This window comes from Grus americana, chromosome 31 (assembly GCF_028858705.1).
Source record: "Grus americana isolate bGruAme1 chromosome 31, bGruAme1.mat, whole genome shotgun sequence".
Lineage (NCBI taxonomy): Eukaryota > Metazoa > Chordata > Aves > Gruiformes > Gruidae > Grus > Grus americana.
Genome location: NC_072882.1, coordinates 2,586,465 through 2,610,098, shown reverse-complemented (window position 1 = coordinate 2,610,098; position 23,634 = coordinate 2,586,465). Strand labels below are relative to the sequence as shown.

Here is a 23,634-nt window from a genome sequence, read left to right as displayed (position 1 = left end):
CATATTTGACTTTGTACACTCTCTGTAACCATTTCTACCTCATTTTGCAACATATTGTACATGAAAGTATTTAATTCATGTCTTATTAATGTCTGAAAAAAAAAAAGAAATGCTTTTGAACTGTAATGGTCTACCTCAAGAAATACTGTATTTTAAAAAGAAAAGTATTACACAGTATTAAAGAGATTACCTGAACGCCCGGCTGCGAGCCTGCGCTGCCTTCTGCCCCACCCCACCCCGGGGGGTGCTGGCGCGTGGGGGGGTGGGTGGCTCTTGGGGGGTGGCTCTGGGTGGGGGGGCATGGCAGGGGACGGGAGGGACATGGGGGGTGTTGGGGGGGGAGGAGGCATTGGACGGGGGGGGCAGTCAGGGGAAGGGGGTGATGGGGGGGGGGGGGGTCTGGGTGAACCCCTCCCTTCCTTAGGGGTGATGGGTGGGGGGTCCGGGTGAGCCCCCTCCTGTTGGGGGGGGGGTGATGGGTGGGGGGTCCGGGTGAACCCCTCCCTTCCTTAGGGGTGATGGGTGGGGGGTCCGGGTGAGCCCCCTCCTGTTGGGGGGGGGGTGATGGGTGGGGGGGGTCCAGGTGAGCCCCCTCGCCTCGTGGGGGGTGATGGGTGGGGGTCCGGGTGAGCCCCCTCCCCCCCCCTTACAGCAGGGGCACCCGGAGCGGCTCCGGGGGGGGGGGGCAGCAGCACTGGGGTCCCACTGAGGAGGGGTCTCTGCTGGAAGGGCCCCCCCAGGCTCCCGGGGGGCTCTCAGGGGGGCTGAGGCAGGTTTGGCTGCTGCTGGCATGGCCCCATCCAGCACCCGCGGGTGCGAGGGGCGGCCGGGGGTAGGGGGGTGAAGGGGTGGGGGGTTGCTGGGGTGCAAGGCGGGGGGGGGGGGGCTTGCCTGCACTGCGAGCTTTGCTGTGTGGTGTCCAGGCTGGGTGCTGGGCTGGGTGCTGGGCTGGGTGCTGGGCTGGGTGCTGGGCGGGTTTTCTCAGCTGCGCTGAACTTTCAGCTTTTTTTAGCTGAATCTCCTGCACTGAGCACTGCTGCTCCCCCACTGTTTGTTCCTCAAAGTTTTGTCTAACTCATAAATTCTGGAGTATTCAGCGATGTGGAGGCTTGTGACACCCTCATCCCCGGTTCTTTTTGTGTGTAAGTTATGTGCTTGGATAGCTTCATCTCCTGAAATGAGTTAATTCCGTTAATCAATTCCCCCGTGTCCGGGGCAGCTCCTGAGCCGTAGGAGCGATGCCAAGCGAGCGGGTCGGCGCGTCGCTCCGCGCGGGAACAGCGTGGCTGCGGCGGGAGCTGCGACCGGCATCGCCGTGAGCGCGCAATGGGGGATCCCTGCCGATGCCCCCCGCCCCGCTGCGGGTGCCGGCGCTGCCTCGGCCGATCTCTGCGGCTTCCCACGTCGCTGCTCCCACGCGTTCCCAGCAATCCAAGGACGCTCACCATCACATCCCGGCTGCGCCGCGGGCGTGGATCCGAGCGCCGGCCGATGGCCGCGGTCTGCGTGTCAATAACCAGAAACGCTTCGCCGTGAGCGCCGGCCGTGGAAAGCGAGCAGCCCCGACCTGAGCCCCATGCTCCGTCGCTGTGACCCCAAAGGAGGGGACACCACTCCAAGGAGGGGACACATCCCTGGTGGGACCGGCCCCCGGCTCCCTCCATCCCAGCGGAACGCTGGCCATGCCACGGGGGTGGATTTTTCTCCCTTCGCTACTGTTTTTAATGGAAGTTGGGGAAAAACCGGCTCCCAGCCCGCGGCTGCTTGTTTGGTTGTTTTGTCGACGCCTCGGCTGGGCTAATAAACGTGTGTGTCTCCCCCCGTGCCCCAGGGTCTGGCCCTGCACCCAGCTCAGCCGTGACGCTCATTAGCGACAGCAGACGAGCAGCCCTGCGTCCCAGAGCAGAAATAATTGTGGCAATTAATGCGGCGCCGTCAGGGTGTTTCAGTGGGTGGGAGGGCGAGGAACGGGGTGCCGTACCCCCCCGTACGGGAGGGGACGCGGTGGCATCCCTGGCCGGTGGCCGGGAGGTGCCCAGAGCCTTTGTGCTGGTGTATCCGGAACAATGCGGCAGCTCCGGCCTTTTATCGAGACCCCTGAGGTTACCGCACTATGAATAAATTACTTGGTGGATGGGCTGCGGAGTCACGCGCAGAGAAGTGGGAGGAAGGCTCCCTCCTCCTCCTCCTCCTCCTCCTCCTCCTCCAGCAAAGGGCGGCTCGGCTCCTCTCCACCTGCCTGGGGCGATGCTGTGCGCATCCTGTTCCCAAACCTTGGTGCCGGGGTGAGGTTTGGGGTTCATCTCGGCCGGCGGCCGCAGGCAGCACCAGGCCAGCGGTGGCTTTCAGAGGGGCCTCCTGGCTCGGCCGCGGCCAGCGTTTGTTTTTGTTGCCGAGCCCGGCGGTAGCCGGCACAGGGTCTCTGTCTGTGAGCAAAGCCCCACGGCAGCGGGACAGGGACCCCCTTGCTGGGGCCACGCTGCAGCATCCGAGCCAGTTATCCCGCCTGGGGTGACGGTGTCCAGCCCCGCTCTGCCCACCCCAGCCGAGGAAAACACGGGGCTTGGCCACGGGCTGGTCCTAGCTGGGATGTGCCAGCACAGGGAGGCGAGGCGGATGCTTCCCAGCATCTCAGACTATTAAAATGAATTTGCAGCTGGACTCCGACCTTTTGGAGACTCGATTCCACACAAGTAAAACCTGCACGCTCTCCCCAAATCCAGGCCGAGTCCCGTGCGGGACATGCTGTGCTAACGGCGCCGGCATTCCTGGCATTCCTCCCCAGCCCCGCCACGTGTGCTGCTCCCCGCCGTCCTCTTTGCCGGGATGGTGGGGCACGCGGAAGCGATTCCTCCTGCCCCGTCGGCCTGGGGCATCAGCCCTGGCTGCGTTTTCCTCCCAGGGAGACCTGGGGATGGTCCCGGCTACTCCCCGGACCCTCCCGGCACAGCGGGTGATGCTGCCCGGACGTCCCCAAGAGACACTCCCAAATCTTTCCGCAGAAGGGACGGGGAGGAGCCTTTCCAGGAGTGGCAGCAGCAAGATGATGGTGGCAACGGTGTTAGTCCTGAAACCCAGCGTCCTTAGAGAAAAATCTTCCTGTCGTCCGTGCAGAATCGAACGTTAGGGGGACGGGGTTGGCAGAGACCATCCGGCACTTTGTGCTCGTCGCCGCTTCTCCCATCGGGGCTGCAGGAGAACAAACCCACCTTCACGTGGCGGCAGGAGCAGAGCAGCGAGCGGGGGTCACCTTCTGTAGCAAGATTTTATAAGGGTGTGGAGGAAAAAAAAATGGTCTCAGAGAAGCTGGTGTGATTGCTGTCTACAACCGGGTTTGGTGCCGAATTCGTTCATTTTTGGGTTTGGTGCTCGACCTGTAGTTATGGGATGTGGGAGGGAAACTGGGCGGTGCTGAGCCCATTTGATGCCACAGTTCAGCTCTCATCAAGGCAGAAACTCCTGGAAAACGCTCCTGCGAGTCCTTGTGGAATGGGGTCAGAGCTGGGGGCTGAGAACCCCGGTGCAAGGGAGGAGGACTCTTCCCCACCCCAAAACCCTGCTCCGGCAAGGCCGGTGCAGCAGGAGGTGTTTGCTCGGCAGGTTTGGGGCTCCACAGCAATGGGTTCCCATCATCTCCTTATTCACATTCCTGAAGGAGCTGCACGGGCCCCTTCCCTCCGTGCCCGTTAGCTGTCCCAGGGACACGGGATGCGTTTTGGTGCTGCGGTGCCGTGGCATCCCACCCCCCCGCCCCGAGCAGGGCTGCCCATCACAGGCATCTTGATCAGGGGCCTAAAAATTCCTCGTGGCAGGATGAGGCCCTCGGGCACAGGCACATCCCGCAGCTTTGCTGCGTGGAGGATTCCTGGAGTCAGGAAGGGAGCTGGGAGAGGCAGCGACGGAAGATGGAGCCCCATAATGCGAGTCTGCGCAAACCTCCGGGCCAGGGAATAGCTCCTTCTCCTGCTCTTGGATTCTGGCTGCTTCCTCCGGACCCGGATACAGACCACGGCCCCTGGGGATCTTGGGGGAGATCCGGGGAAATCGCAGCTTTATCACCACCCTGATGAAACATCCCTCTCACCCAAAAATCAGCGTTCACGCTCCAAACTGGAAATGTCAAGCCCCTGCTCCCAGGCCAAAGGTGCCAGCCCCAAAACGCATGCCTGCCCTCAAACCTCCCTCAGGGGCCCTCGCACAGACCCACTCACGTTGGGGCTGCGGGCTCGCCTAGCCGAGCAAGGGCTCAACATAGAGCCTTATGACCCTCTCCACCAAAAATCAGCGTCCACACTGAAAAATGTGAATGTCCAGCCCTAGCTCCCAGGCCAAAGGTGCCAGCCCCAAAACGCGTGCCTGCCCTCAAACCTCCCTCAGGGGCCCTCGCACAGACCCACTCACATTGGGGCTGCGGGCTCGCCTACACCCCAAAATGGTCCCCTATGTCTGTCACTGTCCAACGGTCCTGTCCCTACAGAGTAGGACTTAAATCTCAGGAGAGGGAGCCCAGCAGACAGCCACAGGGAAAAGGACGTCGGAAGAGCCATGGGGTGCGGAGCAGAGGGACACGCTGAAGGCAGAGACGGGCTGCTGGGTGGATGGAGACACAGAAATGCATTTTTCAGAAGCCATGTAGGCAGGCTGAAATCCCAGCAGGTGGGCTAGCAGAACGGGAGAGGCAGAGAAAGGCAAAGTGGAAGGCAGCAGGGTACGGGGCAGCATCGGCAGAAGAGCAAAAATCTTGGGGGATCCGGCCAGGCTGAAAGGGAGACGGACACAGGGACGGGAAGGATGCAGGCAGAGATCTGGAGAAGCATGGCGGGGATGGACACATGACTCACCGCACCTCCTGGCATCCACGGGAGACCTTCACCACCCCGAGGTCTCTCTCTCTCTCTCTCTCTGCCTCCCCCCCCTTCCTCCTCCGCGGTGCCGGCTGCCTGACCCTCGCCTCCACGCTCCTCTCCCACCAGGCTCCCAGTGTTGGGTGCTGGTGGCGCACGCTGTCGTTGAACGCGTTCAACGACAGCGTGTGTCACCAGCACCCAGCCTTCCTCGCCGCAGGGTCTGGCTGTTCCTTGTCGCAGGCAGCCCCTTCGTTTCTCCCCCAGCTCCCAAGGGCAGGCAGCTCCTTGGCACAGCAGGGGCGGGCCCATCCTCATCCTCAGCGGTACGCTGCCCTTCCCCACCTCCAGCCCTTTTAAAAACTAGGAGGAAGCTACAAGACGCTTCGAGGTCCTTATGTACGTGTTTTGCAGAAAGGGAGGATGCTAATTTTTTTTTCCACTAATTATCTCCCCTAGGCGTATAGCGAACAATTACCAACACCGAAGTATTGAGAAACTAGGGGAAAGGTAATTGGGGTCAGGGTCCCCACGACCACCGACCCATGAGCCCCCCCCCCAAATTATCCCACCTACCCAAAAGATAGAGGCGGAGAAAGGAACTGAGCGTGCGTTCCACTTTGCGTACTAGGCGAAGAAATAGGAACCTATTCTCGTAACGGGGACTGCACCACTTTTTGTAATCTTTGTAATATTCACGTATAAATATGACAAAAGAACCAGCGTTAGGTGTGCCTGATTAGAGGAATTATCCTCCTGACACCCAGCGCTGCAGTAAAACGAAACGCCTGCTTCTTCATGCTAAATCGGTGTTAAGGACTTTTTATTCCCCAGTTTCAGTGACACACGCACATCAGAAACCCCAGCCATCCAGAAGAGGTTTCTGGCCTGAAAGGTCCCTCCGCGGCCCTCGCACAGCCCTGCTCACCCTGCAGCGGGTGTTGGGGGGAGGTGGCCATGGCTGCATTGCCACCTCGTGGTTATGGGGTCCGCGCCTGGTCCCCGAGCAAGCCCCTTTTTGGTTCAACTCGACTGCGCTCCATCGATTTGGTGTGGGAGAGGGAAATGCGGGGTCCCAGCGGGGGGGGGGGTTGCAGGGGGTCCATACCCCCTCCTTGGGCAGGGAGAGGGGAGCACCCTCCTTGGGGCAGAGGGTGGCGGAGACGTCCCGGGGGAGCGGCGGCCATCCCCCGTCCCCGCTCTTGCCAAAGTGCTGGCAGGGAGGTGGGGACGACGTCGACAGCCCCAACGGAGCTGGGCCCCAGGGCACAGGCAGGGTACCCCGGGGCGAGGGGGGGGCGTGGGAGGCAGAGGCTGTTGTGCCTGGATGGACGGACGGACGGATGGATGGATGGACCCTGCGAAGCTGAAAGCGCCCTGAAGCGCCTCACAGACAGCGTTACGTTTCCAGCCTTCTGCTTTGGGTCCGCTGGGAATCAAGGGACCCTTTAGTCTGTCCCCGTGTCCCCATGTTGTGAGCATTCGGTGCCCGAAGGGGCTGCTCAGATGGGCTGGACTGGGGAAGGGGGTGCTGGGGGGGGGGGGGACGCTGGGCTGGAGGCAGGGGGCTGAGCTGGGGCACAGCGGTGCAGGCAGGAGATGCTCAGCCCTGGGGGAAGACATGGGACGATGCGCTGGGGGACAGGGAACACGTCCCTGGAATGTGCAGGCTTGTGAGGTCAGACAGGGGAGTCTGCGTTCCCAGGCCACCCCGATGCTGGGGCACCCAAGCGATGCTGGCATCATTGGGACTCATCCTGCTCTTGCTGGCGGCAGGCGGCCGGTGCAAGGACACGGTTGCAGCCAACGTGGGCCGTCACACCATGAGCCGCATCGCCGAGCTGCTGTCCGCCTCTGAGTGCCGCCAGCTCCAGGGGCAGCTGACGGGGCCCGACAGGGACCTGGGGGAGCGGGAGCTGGAGCGGCTCTCCGAGGAGAACAACCCCATCCGCCCCCGCCGCCGCCGCCGGGACCTCCGCGGCCCCACGGGATGCTCGGAGGCCCTGCGGGACTGGCTGGGGACGGCGGGAGAGGTGATGACCTGGGACCGGCTGGCCCGTGGCCTCCACCAAATCGGTCGTCCCGACATTGCCCGGGAGCTGGGAAAAAACCTGAACCAGGACAGGAGCCTGGAGCTGCGGAAGAACGTGGAGGAGTACGGCCGCACCGTGCAGCACCTCACCTCCTCTCTGCTGCTGGAGGGCAAGCGGCGTGGTGGGCTGCGAGGCAGGAGGGCCCCGGATGGGGACCTGGGGGACCTGCGCTTCGAGAGGCGGCTGCCCCCCCCGTACACCCGCAGCCTCCTGGGCTGGGTTGGCCCCGTGGTCTCGGGTGTCCTGGGGGGGTTCCTCGCCTCCGTCCTTTTCGCTATGGCTGCCATGTTCTCCTGCCGCCAGATGCTTGGCTCGGACGCCACCTGAACTTGGGATGTCGCCCAAACTGGAGCATCTCCCAGAAGCTGCTGGAGGACAAACGAGACCAAACAAAGCCTGTGGAGGGGCTGAGATCCAGAGACCGACCCCGTGTGTTCTCCTGGGCGGGGGGGATCCCATCCAGGGCTGGATGTCCACCAGCCATCCCCGTCACCCCCCCGCTGTGCTGGAGATGTCCCCAGTTGCCACTGGATGCCAGGGTGCAGGGACAGAGCCGGGCAGAGCCCCCTTGGCCACATCCTCAGACCGTGGGGTCTCCCCGTTCCCAGCGCTCCCCCCCAGGCAGGGAGGGGACAAAGGCTCTCTGCTGGGTTATCATGCTGAGCCAGCACCTGGGGTTAATTATTCATGGGAGAGAGCTTAATTATAAGGCCATTGATTGGATTTGGTGTTGTGGCAGAGGTGGTTTGTGCTGCTCGGAGTCATCCTGGACGACAGCCTTGGCTTTCCCGAAGCCAGGACCCGGCTGTGCCCAGGACCCGTCCGAGCTGCTGACGGTCTGGGGGCTTTGCTCCCTTCTTGGTCTGTCTCTTACTGTGGGTTTGGTGTTTTCTCTCCATTTCTTGCCAAGGAACTCCCATGAAGTAACTAAAAACCACAGGCAGTGTTACAGCAAGGCTTGGATGGGGTTTGTGTCGCTGATGGGGCTGGGGAGGGCAGGATGTGACTGGGTGGAGAAAGCAGCCGCACGGGGAAAACTGCAAATATCTGAGCATTTGTGCATGGCGCTGAGATGCCTCACTGGCTTTTTGTGCGTGCATAGTCCTAAAAACACAAAAACTGGAGGTCGCCGGGGGATGCTGCCAGGTCTGGCAGGGATCACCGGGTCCCCCCTGCGGCATCTCTGCTGTCCTGGAGCATCTGCAGCCTCTGCCTGCCACTGAAATCCAGCCAGTGCAACGAAAAGGGGTGTGGGAGGGGGACCCAGAGTGCTTTGCATCCGATTATAGCCATCTGAATTGCTGTAATTAGAATTAAAACCTGTGTTTTGCATCAAGAAATGGCTTGCATCGATCCAGCCAGCTAGCAGTGGCACGCAAGTATTGGAGAAGAAAGGGAAGGACAAATAACCCTGAGTGTGGCTTTAAAAACAAGCGAAAGAGTTAACTATTTATATAAGGCTTCCCCCCCCCAAATGAAATTGTACCCACTGCCCTTAGAGAGTGCTGTTTCCTGAAGCACCAGCGCAGCCAGTTCCTGGCACAGAGATGCTCCTCTTGGGGCGGCTCCTGACCGTAAGCGAAGGTCAGGGCTCAGTGGCCGCCCCACTCGTGCTGCTGCCGGCCCCGCTGTGGGAATCGCAGCTCCTGGGGGTGAAAGGCTGTTTTACCATCTGCCGTGCCGTCCTCCCACGCTGCGGCGCATCTGCCTCGGCCACGGGGAGCCCGATGAGCAGCTCATAGCCCGGTGCGTGTGGGATGGCAGGGATCGGAGCTCGGAGGATGCTGTGTGTCAGAGCTGGAAGGGACGAGGGGCGTTTACTCTGGAGCGGAAGGAGGGGTGGTCCCCTGGTAGCCACCGACGCTGCTCAGGGGTTGCATATCTCCCTGGAGCGGCATTTGTAGGGGCTGGCTAATGCGAGGAAGGACACGCAGAGTTGTGGCAGAATACGGCCCTGCTGCAGTTTAAGCACCCGGCCTCCCTGAAGCAGGGAAAGCCTGAGCAGCCCCGCTGCGGCCGGTACGAGCCCTGCGCCAAGAGCACGGGCGTTTCGGAGCCGTGACTTTCCCCCCAGATGCTGCTTCTGAGCAGGGGCTGGGTCCGGACGTCTTCAGCTCAGCCTGAGTGTGTAAAGCCACCGCAGGAGTCCTGCTCCACTCTGGGTTTCTACTCCAGGAGCGAGGACCCGTCTGAGCCAAGGGTGGGGGAATTTCGGGGGGGTAGGGAGGGTGGTGGCTGCTGTGCAAAGGTAACAGAATGACAGGGCAGCCAGAAGACGTTGTTAAAACAAGATGGACGTACCTCTTTATTGCAAATTCCAAAGTAAAAAGATGTACAGTACAAAGGAACTCAAAGTTCAGACATCGAACTCCCAGCCCGCTGTTTTGTCACGTTCCTCCTCCCTCCCTCCCCCGGCCAGCTTCGTCCTCCTCCTCCTCTCTTTGCGTGAGACAGAACAGCGAATAAAAACCAGGAGCGAAAGTGGGGAGCAAGGACAGCACGGGGCAAACCCCAGCGTGACGAAGATGTTATGCAAAGGGAGAAGGCAGCTCTGGCCCCGCGGGGAAGGTGGGCAGCCGGAGCCGCGCCACTTCAGAAGGATCTTTGTTAGCAGCATTTTTGTCACCCTCCTGGTGCCCAGCTCCGGCTGCGCACGCCTCGGCGCCTGTGATTCTCCATGCGTTACACTCGGTCGCTAATTAAACCTCACAACACCCCTGTGAGGTAGGGAACGAGACGCCCAAGGTACAGATGGGTAGAACTGGGAGAGGAGGCGGGAGGGCGTCCTCCTTCCCCGTGCCCTGTGCTGAGCACGGGGCCGCGCTTGCTGTAGGAGACACCGTCACGCACACAGACACCTCTATAAAATTACAACATGCAGCAAACTGGCAAAGGGGAAATGATTTTTTTGTTTTACTTTTACTTTTTTCTTTTTTTTTAACTCAAACCAGTGTTACTGTCTTTGTGTGACACATTGACCCAGCAAGGTGCAGGACAGCACGACCGTGCTCTGTCTGGCAGTGCCGCTGGTTTGCTTAAGCTCCAGCTGGCCTTAACCGGGCAGCAAAAGTCACATTTGTTGAATAAATTGGACCAAAACTCTAATAGGAAAAAATAATTTCAAGGTGCCATTTGACTTGCAACGACTTCAGGTTCGGTACCTGGAGCTCGTGCCCTGCTCAGCCCTTTGGGCCAAAAGTGGGAGAAGCCGGATGGACTGATGGGGTGCGGGTGTACGGGGTCACCTGCTGCTGGCTGCCCCCCAATTTAGGGCCCTTCGGCCACAGTGAGCAGCAGGACCCCCAGCGTGGGTAGGTCCCCACTGAGCAGCCCCCCCCGTCACTGCATGGGGACCCCGCTGACTCTGGAGAAAGCTGAGAACTGGGAGGTGAAGTTGTGGTCTTGCAGTGATGTGCCTGAGCGGGGGCTGCAGCGGGTGGTGTGTCGTCCCCCCCCCCCAGCAGCGGGAGGTCCCCCAGCAGCAGGAGGTTCCCCCCCAGCAGCAGGAGGTCCCCCCCCAGCAGCGGGAGGTCCCCCAGCACTGTCCGTGCACGGGAGCTGCTGGCTCCCGACCTGCCATGACGCTGCAGCACGGCCAAGGGCAGCGGCCGGTGGGGCAGGGCTCGCCAGCCACTCTGGACCTCGGGCTCGTCCTTTCAAGCGCCTCCTTGGAGGGGCTGCGGGGTCGAGCCCTGGAGAGTGGGGTCCTCCCCTGCCAGAGCGGGGTCCTCCCCTGCCAGAGCGGGTCCCGTCCCTCACCGCGGAGCAAGGGACGTCTGCGGGTCCAGCCTGTCCTGCCGACGGACACCTCCCTGCGCCAGAGACGGGAGCCCCGCGCAGACACTGACCCCTGACAGCATCGTCCCCGTCACGGGGGCTGAGCTGTGTCCGCCGGGCACCTTTGGAGACCCGAGACCCCTAACGCAGCGACCGCCCTTCCGACGGCTGCCCCTGCCGCCTCCTCTGCTCTCTGCCGCACGCTTCGGATGAAACCGCGCTAAAACAGCCTTGGAGGAAGTTTGGAGGGGGAGGAGAATGCAGCCAGTCAAATAATTGGGACACCGAGACAACCTTACCTTGTACAGTGAAAAGGGTAACATTTATTTTATTTTCTTTTGGCTTATAGTAACGTAATTGTTAATCATGTTGGGTAAGATCATTATGAGCCACCATGCAATTTCTAATACACTAATCTTCACTATTGATCTTTTACAGCTTTAACAGGTTTGTGGTTTTTTTGTTTTTTGGTTTTCGTTTTTTTTTTTGCGGCGGAAAGTTAAATAATCCAAACTCGGGTGTGGCCTCTATGTAACATCATGGTTTTATTTTAATTTGTTTTGTTCAACATTGGCTTCTATATTTTAAAAAAAGGTGAACAGGAAAAGTGAATAAAGCAGCTTGAATTGGTGGTTTTTTACCGCCCTTCTCCTCTGCTCTTTGAAGAACAGTCACAAATTAACCCGAAAGGGAGGGGTTCGTTAGTGGGGGAGGGAAGAGAGCTACTTGTTGTAGTCTTGATTTTTGGCTCTGTCTTTTTAATCGACGCCACCACCCCCCTCGCTTTATTCCCACAACCCTGAATCCGGAATATTAATTCCGCGCACGCTTTGGAATTCGGAGATTTGCGTATGACGCCAACGTCCCGTAATGCTCTTTGACCAAAGTTTCCTCTCTGTCTTTGGCTTCACCCAGTGAAGATGCACAGAAACGCAGACCCATTGCTGTCAGCACCCGTGACCTGCGGCCGATGGAAATATCTGCCCTAGGGAGGAAACGACGAGAAAAAAACAAACCAAAAAAAACCCTCAAAAAAAAAGAAAAAAACCAACCCCCAGGAAACTTTTCTTTGAGCAGAAGGACCGACTCCAGCCAACGACCAGTTGACGAAACTGCTCGTTCCTGTTCTTTCTCAGCAACGCTGACCGACAACCACCGGCCTCTTGCATTTAATACAGATCTAATGTTAAAAAAATAAAGAGCTATACATAGTTTGAGGGGACTTTTCATTTTAAAGTAATTGAGTTGCTTAACGGAATTGCCAGCGCGAACGCTAAACGTACCAAGCTTCACCTACGAGTCAATAGCCCAGCTCAAGAACAATTATGAAGTTTAGCCAAATCTTGCATAGAAGTGGTCAACTTATTGCACATTGGAACCCCCAAAAAATATGCTTTTGCTGTTGCAAAGATCATTCGCAATAAAGCTTTTTTTTAAAAAATCTAGTTTGGGGGGCGGGGGATAGGGTTTTGTTTGTCTTTTTTTTTTATTATTTTTCTTCGGGGGACGTTTACTGGCTATCTAAAGTCTAAGGAAAACAGAAAAATATTAAAAAAATAAAAATAAACATGGACAATGGCATAAGCCAGAAGCCATTCTATTATTTTTGTAGTTCTTTGTATTTACAAAAAGGCATGCCGATAAAATAAAATGATATATTACAGTATTTATAATATTCTCTTAAAAAGTTCAACCACACTTTTCAGCTATTTTTTTTTTCCTTTTTTTTTCTTTTTTTTTTTTTTTGTGCTGTTTACAATGTAGCCTGTACATATGTATGTAGTTTCTCTTTGTTATTGTACATCGTATCCTAGGAGCAACTGGGGCAAGAGCCGACAGGATAGAAAAGGTTCCTTGCTGTGTTCTGGGTGCAGCAGAACTGCTCCGCTGACGTGGCGATGGCTAGGCCGCGCGGCAAGGACGCCGGCCGTGGCACAGATGGCTGCTGGATGGTTTCCTGCTTGGTTTTGTGGTTGGTTTTTGGGTTTTTTAAGTGACTCCTGTAATTTTCTGGGTTGGGAGATTACGCAAACCGAGATTCATCCTGCCATCAAGTTCTGCTGTCTTGGTTTGGGGTTTTTTTGTTGGGTTTTTTGTTTTTTTTTTTTCCGCTAGTCCGGTTACCCTGAATTTGGTCCGCATTCGAATGCCCACGCTCAACCTCAGCACCTCGCGGTCGAGGTGAGCAGCAGCTCTGACCCCTCGGCTTCTCCTTCCAAACTGCCGGCGGAAAAGCACCCGTGCTGCGGCGCCGCGGCCCTACCCTGTGAGAAGACCCACGCTGGCCCTGAAGAAAAAAAAACAAACCATCTCAACCAGAGCAGTGGCTGAGAGCTGGCTTAGTCATGAGGACACCACGAAACAGGATCTGGGGATGGCTGAGTCTGGGCATCGAGTAAAAGAAACGTCTGGACTCGGCTCGTGATGTTTCTGTGGCGTTATTTACTGCTGCAGCGAGAAGACTGGGCAAGAGGTAGCTCCGGTTCCTACCCAACCCGGGGGCCGTGTTAGTCGCCGCTCGATGAACGTGTAAGAAACGGGAAGAACGCGAAGGCCCGCGGCAGCCGTCTCTCCACCCTGCACCCCGGGACGTGGCCCCTCCCTGCGCTGCGGCCTGTTAAACCCCCTCCTGGCTGCGGAAGCGAGAAGACCCGTGCGGCAGCAAAGCGCGGAGCCACAAACCCTGGTACCGAGGGAGGAAGGGTTCGGGGTTTCAGAAAGCCACCCGCGCCCCGGCGTCCCACCCAGAGCGGGAATCCCGATGGCCAGGGGACAAGCGGACGCTGCGAGCCCCGTCCCCGTCCCCCAGCCCCGCCAGCGGGATTGCTTTGGGCAAGCTCCCCAGATTTCTACCAGTAGAGATAACACGCTACTTTTTTTTTTTTTTTTTAGCATTTATCTCTAAAAAAAAAAAAAAAACCAACCAAAAAAGGGTCTACGCTGCAGGATGGAGGCTGAGGAATAATGAATAATAAAGATAAATATTGCAGGATACAAATGAACTTACTGACTGGTATTTAAGCCCTAGAGTTTGGTTTTACAGTGACATAGTGTAACAAGCCATTCTCAGATTTTATCATCTCCCCTTGGATGAGGTCCAGAGCAGCATTTAGTTTTGTTTTATTTCAGTGTGCAAAAAGATGGCTGGATGGAAAAAAAAAAAACAAAAGACAAGTTGTTAAACATACACACACAATTATTTCATCTGCTTGTTTCTTTTTGATGGTTTGTTTTGTTTGGTTTTTTGTTTGTTTTTTTTTTTTTTTCCCCTCCTACTGGCGGGTCTATAAAAGATCACTAAGAACTGGGAAATACCGGTGAAGGGCATGATTCTTGTTAAAGTTTATCTCCAAATACAGTGTACGGTAGTCAGTGGAGTGCCTCGAATTTATGGCTTAACGCACTGCTGTGGACAGATTACTGAGTGTCTTGTGGTTTAATGGTTCCTCATGCATGGTTCCTGGTCACGGCATGCCATCATGCAAATCGTTTCTATGCATTGAACGAGCACTTTTTTTTTTTGGGGGGGGGAATCAGCCTGAGCTGTCTCCAGGCTGACGGTACCCGATTTCCCCATCTCCCAAACCAAGTAAAGCCCATGTAGAAAGTAGAATGCAGATAATAAATATCAAATAAACTATGACAATTAAATGGCATGGGCTAAATGGGTGGTTTGTTTCTTTTTTTCCTTTTTTTTACTTGTTTTAACTTTTTTCTTTTTTCTTTTTTTTTCCTTTTTTTTTTTTTTTGCTGCTTAACTAAATGCAAATCTAGTTTTGCATGAACAAACCCTTTAACATTGTGACTTCTGGGTTTTCTTTCAACAATAATCAACAAAATGGGAAAATAAAATCCATTTTTTGGCTGCTTTGGAAAAATATATGAATCCCAGCAGCGGGTTTTGTTTCTCTCTGTGTGTGTGTGTGTGTGTGTTTTATTTTGCTTGTTTGTCCTAAATTGCATTGACTGATGTGGAACATGCAGTATCCACCTGCCCAAACAATAGAAAAATCCATTTTTTTTTTCCTTTTTTGTGTTTAAATGTTTGTTTACAAGGGTCCTTTAAACAGGTGGTAGGTCACTGCTTTAGATGCAACGCTGTCACACGGTAAGCAGACTATGTTTGGTATAAGATCTTCAGGTAAGTGTCTCCACAGCTGTTCTGTATTGATATATTTCATGAAGTCTGTAAACAATCTTTTCACTTGCAAATATTTTAATTTGTACAATTCTATTATTTTGTCTCAACACTTGGATTCCCTGACGTCTTTTTGTCTTTTCGCTCTTTCTCGTCTTCCTTCCTCCGCCCGTTGCTGTTTCTCCTTCTCAGGTTTGGTAACGCTGTCATATGATGGGAGAGACGCCGTAGATGGGGTGCCTTCTTTTTTCTCCCTGTTTGCTCCTCCATTTTCCAGTTTTGTGGAGACAGGCCTGCGGCTAATAAAGCCCCGTCTTGCTAAACGAGCCCTGTAAGCCCTCTGGATAACCACTGCTGAAACTTCTTCCTGCTTACGCCGGAGCGTAGTTGTGATAGGCTCATAAGACACTTTGGAAGGGTTGGATGCCACAAATCTTTCCTCCATCTGTTGTCTCAGTATATCCAGCTCTCCGCTGTCCCCCAGGACACGTTTGGTGAAGGCAAACAGGATGTCTAAACAGTGGATCCTGTCTCCACTTACCATAGGCAGGTCCATGGCAATGAGTTCAATGGTGTTGGGTTTTGGGACGCGGAGAGGATGTTCCAAAGCATCAGCAAAGTCTGCGAGCTTGCTGTACTCTATGAACTGTGTGGCATCAGGGTCGAATTTCTCCCAGATCTCGTAGAAGGTCTCAAAGTCGTCCTCACTTAGTGGATCTGCACTCTCCTCTGTCGCCACGCTGAAGTTCTCCAGGATGATGGCAATGTACATGTTGACCACGATCAGGAAGGAGATGATGATGTAACTCACAAAGAAAAATATCCCCACCGAAGGGTTCCCACAATCCCCCTTAAAACCACTCCCAGGGTGCTCCTTGTCTAGGTCGCAGTCTGGAGGCCGGTTTAGGATTGGCAGCAGCAGGCCATCCCAACCAGCTGATGTGGTGATCTGGAACAAGCAGATCATGCTGTTGCCAAAGGTCTCAAAGTTGAACATATCATCTATGCCAGCCTCATGCTTGACGTAGGCAAAGTTTGACATGCCAAAGATGGAGAAGATGAACATGACCAAGAACAGCAAGAGGCCGATGTTGAACAAGGCAGGCAAGGACATCATTAAGGCAAAAAGCAAGGTGCGGATTCCTTTGGCTCCTTTGATCAAACGCAGGATACGTCCAATGCGAGCCAGTCGGATGACTCGGAAGAGAGTGGGCGACACAAAATACTTCTCAATGATTTCAGCCAGGAACATTCCTAAAGAAGGAGAGAAGGGACAAGTGTGACAATGGAGACGTGCAGCCTGCTGCTTCTTCTGAACCTAGTCAAGGGACTGGGAGCACACAACACCTTGGTCAGATTTTCACAGAGGGTCTGTGATTCAGAGGCCTCACCTTCAGGCAGGTGAGTCTTAGCTAGATGCTCTGGCTCCCTACGTAGGTCTCCTAAACGGAGAGGGAGAGAGGTACGGCAGCAGAGGGATTCGCTCCACCTGGATAAGGACGGATGAGTTGTTTTTTTGAGGCTCTTGGTGCCTAACTCTGCCGTGTCAGGCTACGGACTCTATTTCGAAGAGTAAGATAAATCTTATTTCTAGCAGCAGACAAACCTGGATCTGAGTTTTACACCGCAGGACAGTCTCTGAATGTTGGTGTTTGTCAGTATGCCTGGGCAGAGCTGCATCCAGCCAAACGTTTTGAGTGACCCTGTTGTATTTGTGAGGTTATGCACGTTTAACAGATTAGCTGCTAAAACCAGTAAACCTGTTGGAGGAAAATGGTTGATTCAACATTCAACCAAACCAAAAACAAGAGTGCAAATCACATGCTGATGTAGGAAGCAGTGCAATGCTATTTTCAGTGGTTAGTAAGCATTATAACAATCTGATGAAGTGAGTAAAATTTCTGTTTTTAAAGACAAGGAGAGTAATTGTCAAGTGTTTTACTCCATACAACTGGAAACAAATGCCAGAGCAGAGGGAGGAGGGTGCATTAGTCAGGACTTCAAGCTGCCAAATTCCGCCAGTCTCTTCACACGGCTAAAAAGAGAACCTAGAAGTCCTGGTACCTACATATCCCCTTCAAAGACAAGAATGTGCTCTACTCTGCAAACACCAAACAGCCTAGCACTCGCAGACCTCTAACGGGTGTCGCACTTACCCACGATGGACAGAATCACAACCACGAAGTCAAAGATGTTCCACCCGATGGTGAAATAATAGTGCCGCAAGGCAAACATCTTCAGCACACACTCACAGGTGAAGAAGATGACAAACACCAGGTTGATCCAGTAAAGGATGTCCTCCATCTGCTTGCTTTGTGTGTCTGTCTCCACCATCATGGTCACCATGTTGAGGCAAATGAGCATCATGATGACTATATCAAACGCTTGCTGAGTAACAAAGTCAAAGACAGCTCCTTGAATGCGGTTCTGCGCAACAGGAGAGAGGCAATGAACCAAACAAGTGTGAACAAAAAGGTACCAACAAATTATTTCACTGTTGGTGGAAAGAGGGATGAGGATGTCATTTTTTCAGTGTCTTATGAAGTTTTCCAGGCAAACTCTGGCCACAATTCAATCTGTTTAGGGGAAAGGTAGGACAATGCTATTATTTCTACCCCAACCATGCTACCACAACCCTATTACCAACGCATCTTCCTCTTTGTTGAGACCAAAGGCAGGGTGAGGCACTTCCACCCACAACTGGAGAAAGCAGCCAGGTCTACCTTGCAGTGGTGAACTGGCTGCAGGGTACTTGAACTACATTTCAACTACCTCTCCTGCATCCTGGCAGCGGTCTAATTCCAGCAGCAGGCAGAGCAGCGGGAAGCCTTATCCGCAGCAGCATCTAAGGGACTCACCCAGTATTGCACGCAAAGCCTTTCAGAAAGCAGGGAAATGTGCCTAGGTCTCGATCGATGCAACCCACAAGGCTGCCTAATTGTCCAAGATCCCGCTCGCTAATGCCAGGAGACCTTCTGCTCTCCGTCTATAGCCTCTCAGCCAGACGGGGTTTTCAGATTGTTTTGTTGTTTCAAGTGAGCCATCTGATTAACATCAACCGCAGCTATAGCATTTTAACCTTTCTCAGATGATACCTGAATTACAAGAACACGGTGATGTGGAGTCCAGCATGAGTTAGAACAAAGGATGCTTTTGGAGCCGGAGCTCCTTTGAAAGTCTACGCTGCAGGTTTTTTCCTTCAGTTCCCTTTCCAACGTACTCACCAGAGGCCGGGGAATAGGTTTTTGAGGCTTCTTTGAGCCCAGTTTTTTCATGGCATTATAGTACTTCTTTTGTTCTTCCGTCATGAAAATATCTTGACCTCCAAAGTAAAGGGGCAAAAGGAAAACTGGTTACAATCAGCTCACACGCCAAAAGGGAAAGGAATAACATCCTAGCTAAGTCATGAGGATACCTGCCATATGGGAAGTTGGTGGCAACTATTTTAGGCAGAAGTAACTTATACCAATACCCAAGGCGTGCTGATTTTCCTTTAAAGAAAACGGAGTATTTTTCCTATGAATAACCTGTTTTATTGCACTACGTCCTTCCCCATCCCCTCCATCGCACAGGTAGCTGAGGTGTCAGGCCCTTTAGCAGGTACACGCAAATCCTCAGCTTGACTCACAGAGAAAAGCAGAATATGAGAGAGGGAGGGAGAGGCAGGGAAGACATCTTACTTGCAGTCTGTATATTTTAGTCAAAGCGGGAAAAAAAAAAACCCGCCCAGAAATACATGAAAATGTAGTCTAGGGAAAACGTCTAGTCTGGCCAGAGCTTTACATAAAGCTTTGGGCTGCCTCGTACTCCCTGAGCCTGTTCTGCCGGTTGCAGCGGGGCTGGGCAGGGAGCGATGCGCTGAGAGTTGCGGCTCTGCCAGGGGAGGCTTGTGCCCCAGCCTGAAGGCGCTTGGGCCTTTATTTTACAGAAAAACCCCATCAGCCTGAAGACTCAACGTTCCTCTAACAGGTCTCAGCTCTCCTACTAATCAGCAAACACAGATCACTTATCTTTTTCTTTTGTTGATTGAAGTTGTCAATGATGACACCAATGAACAAGTTCAGGGTGAAAAAGGAGCCGAAGATGATGAAGATAACAAAATATATGTACATGTAAATGTTGTCCTCGTACTTGGGTTGCTCTTCTTGCTGAATTGGAGATAAGAAGAGAAATAAATGACATTTTGAAGACATTACATAAATAGAGTCAAAATGAGATCGGTCATGTTTCCGAGTATTGCCGTGTCAGGCAGTTCTGTTTGATAAAGCCGTATGTCCTAGAATCGCAGAATGGTTTGGGTTGGAAGGAACCTTAAAGATCATCTAGTTCCAACCCCCCTGCTGCGGGCAGGGACAAACGTCCTCACACTGTTTGAAGTAAAGCAGAAGTATACGCATGTATATTGTATGTATATACCGGGAGGATGGTGATCTAATTTTCAGAAATATAATGTGCTACAGTTTAAACTGACTTTCACTGAAAATGAGGTCAGTGCCCATAAAATACATAGCAATTGGCAAATCACAAAGGAAACGATCATTTTAATGACAAGCACTGTCAAAGCGAAGACATCATTCTTTCTCTTGAAGAGAGACGTGTAAGACCATCAGCTGATCAAAAAGAGCAGAACATTTTTTACACTGTCCTGACATAGTCATACTACTTGTTTCCAACCCTGCACTCAGTGTAGGACAAGAAAATCCATTTAAAAATCTTTTCATATAAAACCAAGGGAAAAAAATTAGAAAGCAAAAAGGAAGTAATGGTATTTGCATGATTCCAGCATGCAAGAACAAAAAAAGTGCCTGAAGAAAGAGCTCCAACCCAGACATAATTTCAAAACTGGATTCAAACCAGCACTTGGGCTCCCATGCAGATGCATGGTTCGTGGAGGACCTCCTGCCTAATTCCTCCCCATAAGTTGTTCTGATGATGAAGTATAGAACTTCACTGAATTCCTTTCTTCACTGCATTTCTACTCCAGCAGGAGTTTCCCCTGCCCCTAAAGCAGCCAGAAGAACCCTGCCCTTCTGCGGATTTTCTTGAGCATCTTTTACACTAACAGAGCCAGTGAAACAATCGCACCATTAAATACGTAATATAAATATAGTTCTACAATGTTTGGTCTTGATTTTACCAAAGCAAAATAGCAGAGCGAAATATTGGGAGGCGAGTTTGTAGCCATGCACGTTACCTTTCTGGAATCTACTGCTGCATACATGATGTCCATCCAGCCCTTGAAAGTGGCCTAGCAAAGAAAACACACGTTCTCTTAGACAGAATTCACCCAAAAGGCAAAGAACGAGTCTGATTTGTGCCACCTATCTCAAGGATTCTCTGGCACTCTTCATCCCCCTGTATACTGAACTTTAATATTACTTAAAAACTTCTCTTTTCATTTAATCTAAATGAAGTTAAGCAGGTTTCCTGTTGTCTCATGAAAGGTTTGGTAGAGTTGGGGCCACTTGCTCTGCTGGGAGACCCATATTAGGCAAAGGGATAAAAGCTAAAATGGCCAGTTTATTCCAGACCCAAACCCGAGTGGGATTGATGGGATGCTGTGTTCCATGGAGAGAGGGAAGCAGTCAAAAAGCACCAGGAGTTGTGTTTCCCACTACCAGGGGGACGGTGAAAGCAAAACTTACAACTTGCAGAAGAGCCAGATATCCTGCCCCAACGTTGTCAAAGTTAATTTTCACATTCTTCCATCGAATCTCCGTGGAGTTGGGTGGCATCAGCGCTTCGCAGTCTGTCTTGTTGTTAACAATATCTATTTCAAAGCGCTCCTCAGCTGTTTCATTAAAGCAGTAATGATATTTCCCGGCAAACAGGTTAACCCCCATAATGCTGAAAATCAGCCAGAAGATAAGGCAGACCAACAACACATTCATAATGGAAGGGATAGCGCCAACCAAGGCGTTGACAACCACCTGTGTTGGAAGGGGTGGGAAAAAGTTTCAGTATAAAACACAAGGCAGGAAACAGCAAGCATCAATACAGCTGTTTTTGGGGGGGGAATAGGAGGTAAGGCCACTGACAGATCTGTGGCATTTACTCCACGCAGAAGTTGGCAGTGAACTTATTCCAAGCGGTAAAAAAATTCTGTTCGAAAGCCACCTACCAAAGCTCTGTTTTTAAAACAAAACAGGCCAGGTTGTTAGATTTGCTGGGCTCGATTTTGGATTGTCACTTCTTTAGTTAAACAACAATTATTTGATGTAATTTTAGTTGCCGAAAGGGAGAGGGGGGCATTACTGAGTGAGGCTCAGGCTCTCTTCTTATTAACAAACAGGCTCCTAGCTAAAATTTTCTCAGAGCCGAGTTTGAGGACGCTTTTGCTCATGGATGCGATGGGTCTCATCAGCCAGTGGCCCTTACGGCCATTCCCCACTTTCAAACAAGGCTGTTATCACTTCAAAGCCTGTCTCCCGCTCCCACCGAGGTCACCAGCAAACCGCGCGGCGCCGACTCCGGTGGGGACGGGACCAAGCCCGGCATCGCTCTGTTAAGACTAAGCAGTGAGTCGCCGTAAACATCAAGATCGTATTTGTGACTAAGCAAGGCCAATCATGTCGTCTCAGGCAGACAGCTGAGCATGCAGCTATGCAGGCTCAAGAAGACAGAAAAGCCATGTTCCTTCCTCCAAACTGCAGCAAACGCAGCGGGAAGCCATAACGGGTTTTGTCAAAGCTCGTATCTTCCACTATCTCCTGATTTTAGCCTTCCGGAGTTTGGGAGCACCGTGTCCCTAAGCATCCCTGGCCAGCACATGACAAAATGTAAGCTATCAGGCTTTTAATAGAGTTAGGTCAGCAGGATATTAAATCTTTTATTATGACCTCCTAATTTAGATTCCTTTAATAGATGAACAGGATCTAAACTGTTTTCACCCCTTCGCCTCAGTTTTGAAAGGCTTCTCAATGCATGGCGGGGGGACTCGGGAGTCCTCAAGCAGTAGCACCGGAGCCACAACCGCTCCCGGCCACCGTCAAGCGTCCCCTCTCCTCCTACAACGTCTCTTTGCTGGACGCAACCACCGCATGCACGATAAGCTCTGCAGCAAGCGCCTGTCCTCCACCGTCGCGGGCATGAAGGAAAATTGTAGACCGCAGTGATCTAGGCAATAAGTAGCATCACAGCAACTGTTAAATGACATCATGAATTCATCCCTGCGTACCCAGTGAGGTATAAAGGCACGGATTAGCGTCAGGCTCTGTAGGGAACGCCTTTGCTTTCGTTCTCCCTTCATCCAAACCGGCTGCTCTGCTGCTGAACACCAACACAACAGCAGTTCACCTTTTCGGTTTAAGACCCTTGAGCTATCAATACGCCGGTTTATTCCAGTTCATCGCGGGAAGCAAAAAAATTGTCAGATCCTCCTGAAATATGGTCGCTTACAGCACGTTAAATTTATACAAAAAGATCTGAGAGAAGGAACATGGCTTTTGTGTGCAGACTGACAAAAATGCATGCACGTTTCATAGCATTACTGTCAAACTTCCTGAATAATTTAAGAGCAGAGCAAGCTCTTGAAAATGCAGATTACTATGGAGTAGAGAAAAGCAAAGAACTACATTTTCTGTTTCCTTTGCAAAGTCATTTCGAATCTCTGTTCTCTGGCTCGGAAGAATTGTTCTGGTTCTATGGGGCAGCAACACTTGTCATCAAGTCAAAACAACGGAGAAATAATTGGGGTTAGGTAATTAACTGGGCTGCAGTCCTAACTATCAATTTTGCTGTGGTGAAAACACCCCACTTTAAGCATGAGGATTCCCTGATTGTGCATTAGAAATCACAGCTTCTCTCCAGCACGGCTTAAAACCAGGTTTTAGTATCTACAGGTTTAGTGCTAGGTCTTTTCCTTTGCGATCACACTCTTAGGCGGGACCTGAACCCAGCCCAGCCAAAGCTCCGGCTTTGCGCCGACGGAAAACTTTTCATCCTTTGTGCCTGTATTATAGAACAAAGTTTAGAATTAGGCTGACACAAAGAAATAGCAGCAGGGTAACGTAGCAGGGAAGGAACAACCCTCTTTGGATTTGTTACGGTATCATTTACTTCCATCGCTTCCTCTGGAATTTGAGGATTCCTGATGAGGTCGTTGCCTCTCTCGCGCTACAGCAAATTCAAAGGAGATCGGAAGGATCCAGGTGGAATCGCCCCAGTCAGACCCTGAAGTAAAACTGCGACTGCTATTCCCTTCCCTTTTTTTAAAAAAAAGACGTAATTTTATCTCTCGCAAGGTCTCTAATTGTGAGCTAACTGGGATTTTGCACAGACGACCTACAATATTGTTCTAAGAGCAACTGGGAAACCCATTACTGCAACGTACCCTTTACTTAACAGAAACACACAACTTTTTTTTTTTTTTGCATGTTCTTATAAGACTATTTCAATCCCAAGTGGGAAAAAAAAAGCAGGAAAATACAGAATACTAGTGGCAAAGTAGCGAGACGCTGCAATAATTTCCAATCCCCGAGACAGTGGTGCTGTCTAACAATTTGAGGAAAGCTTGTTAAGTTCAATGCTTTGCTTGTGCTTTGCTGCTAGTTCCACAGTGACAGGACAGGGGACCATAAAGCATGGTAAAAGGGAGGGAGTGGAAAGGAAAAGCTTCACTATCAGACAAGGCTTCCAGTCACCACCAGACTGGACCGAGAACAACAAGGTGCAACAAGAGGAATTAAACCAAAGCCTTTTTTTCAAACAGCTGAGCTCCCCGCCAGTCCCTTCCTGAAGGCCTGAGTGATCCGAGAAAGGAAGCAGCCTTTTACCCCCTTGC

The 23,634-nt window shown here is 52.5% G+C and overlaps 1 protein-coding gene across 10 annotated transcripts in view; it reads right to left on the bottom strand.

Moving 5' to 3' along the window:
• Window positions 1-9,349: 9,349 nt before the first annotated feature.
• SCN8A (sodium voltage-gated channel alpha subunit 8) overlaps window positions 9,350-23,634 on the bottom strand; it is a 71,114-nt gene continuing 56,829 nt past the window's right edge. For all 10 annotated transcript variants that reach the window (XM_054806860.1, XM_054806861.1, XM_054806859.1 and 7 more), the window contains 6 exons: window positions 20,498-20,782; window positions 20,047-20,100; window positions 18,863-19,000; window positions 18,077-18,181; window positions 17,009-17,279; window positions 9,350-16,106 (listed from right to left, as the gene is read on the bottom strand). In XM_054806860.1, coding sequence (XP_054662835.1) covers window positions 14,959-16,106; window positions 17,009-17,279; window positions 18,077-18,181; window positions 18,863-19,000; window positions 20,047-20,100; window positions 20,498-20,782 — 2,001 coding nt within the window. In that variant the 3' untranslated portion in view covers window positions 9,350-14,958. The remainder of the gene's footprint in view (window positions 16,107-17,008; window positions 17,280-18,076; window positions 18,182-18,862; window positions 19,001-20,046; window positions 20,101-20,497; window positions 20,783-23,634) is intronic.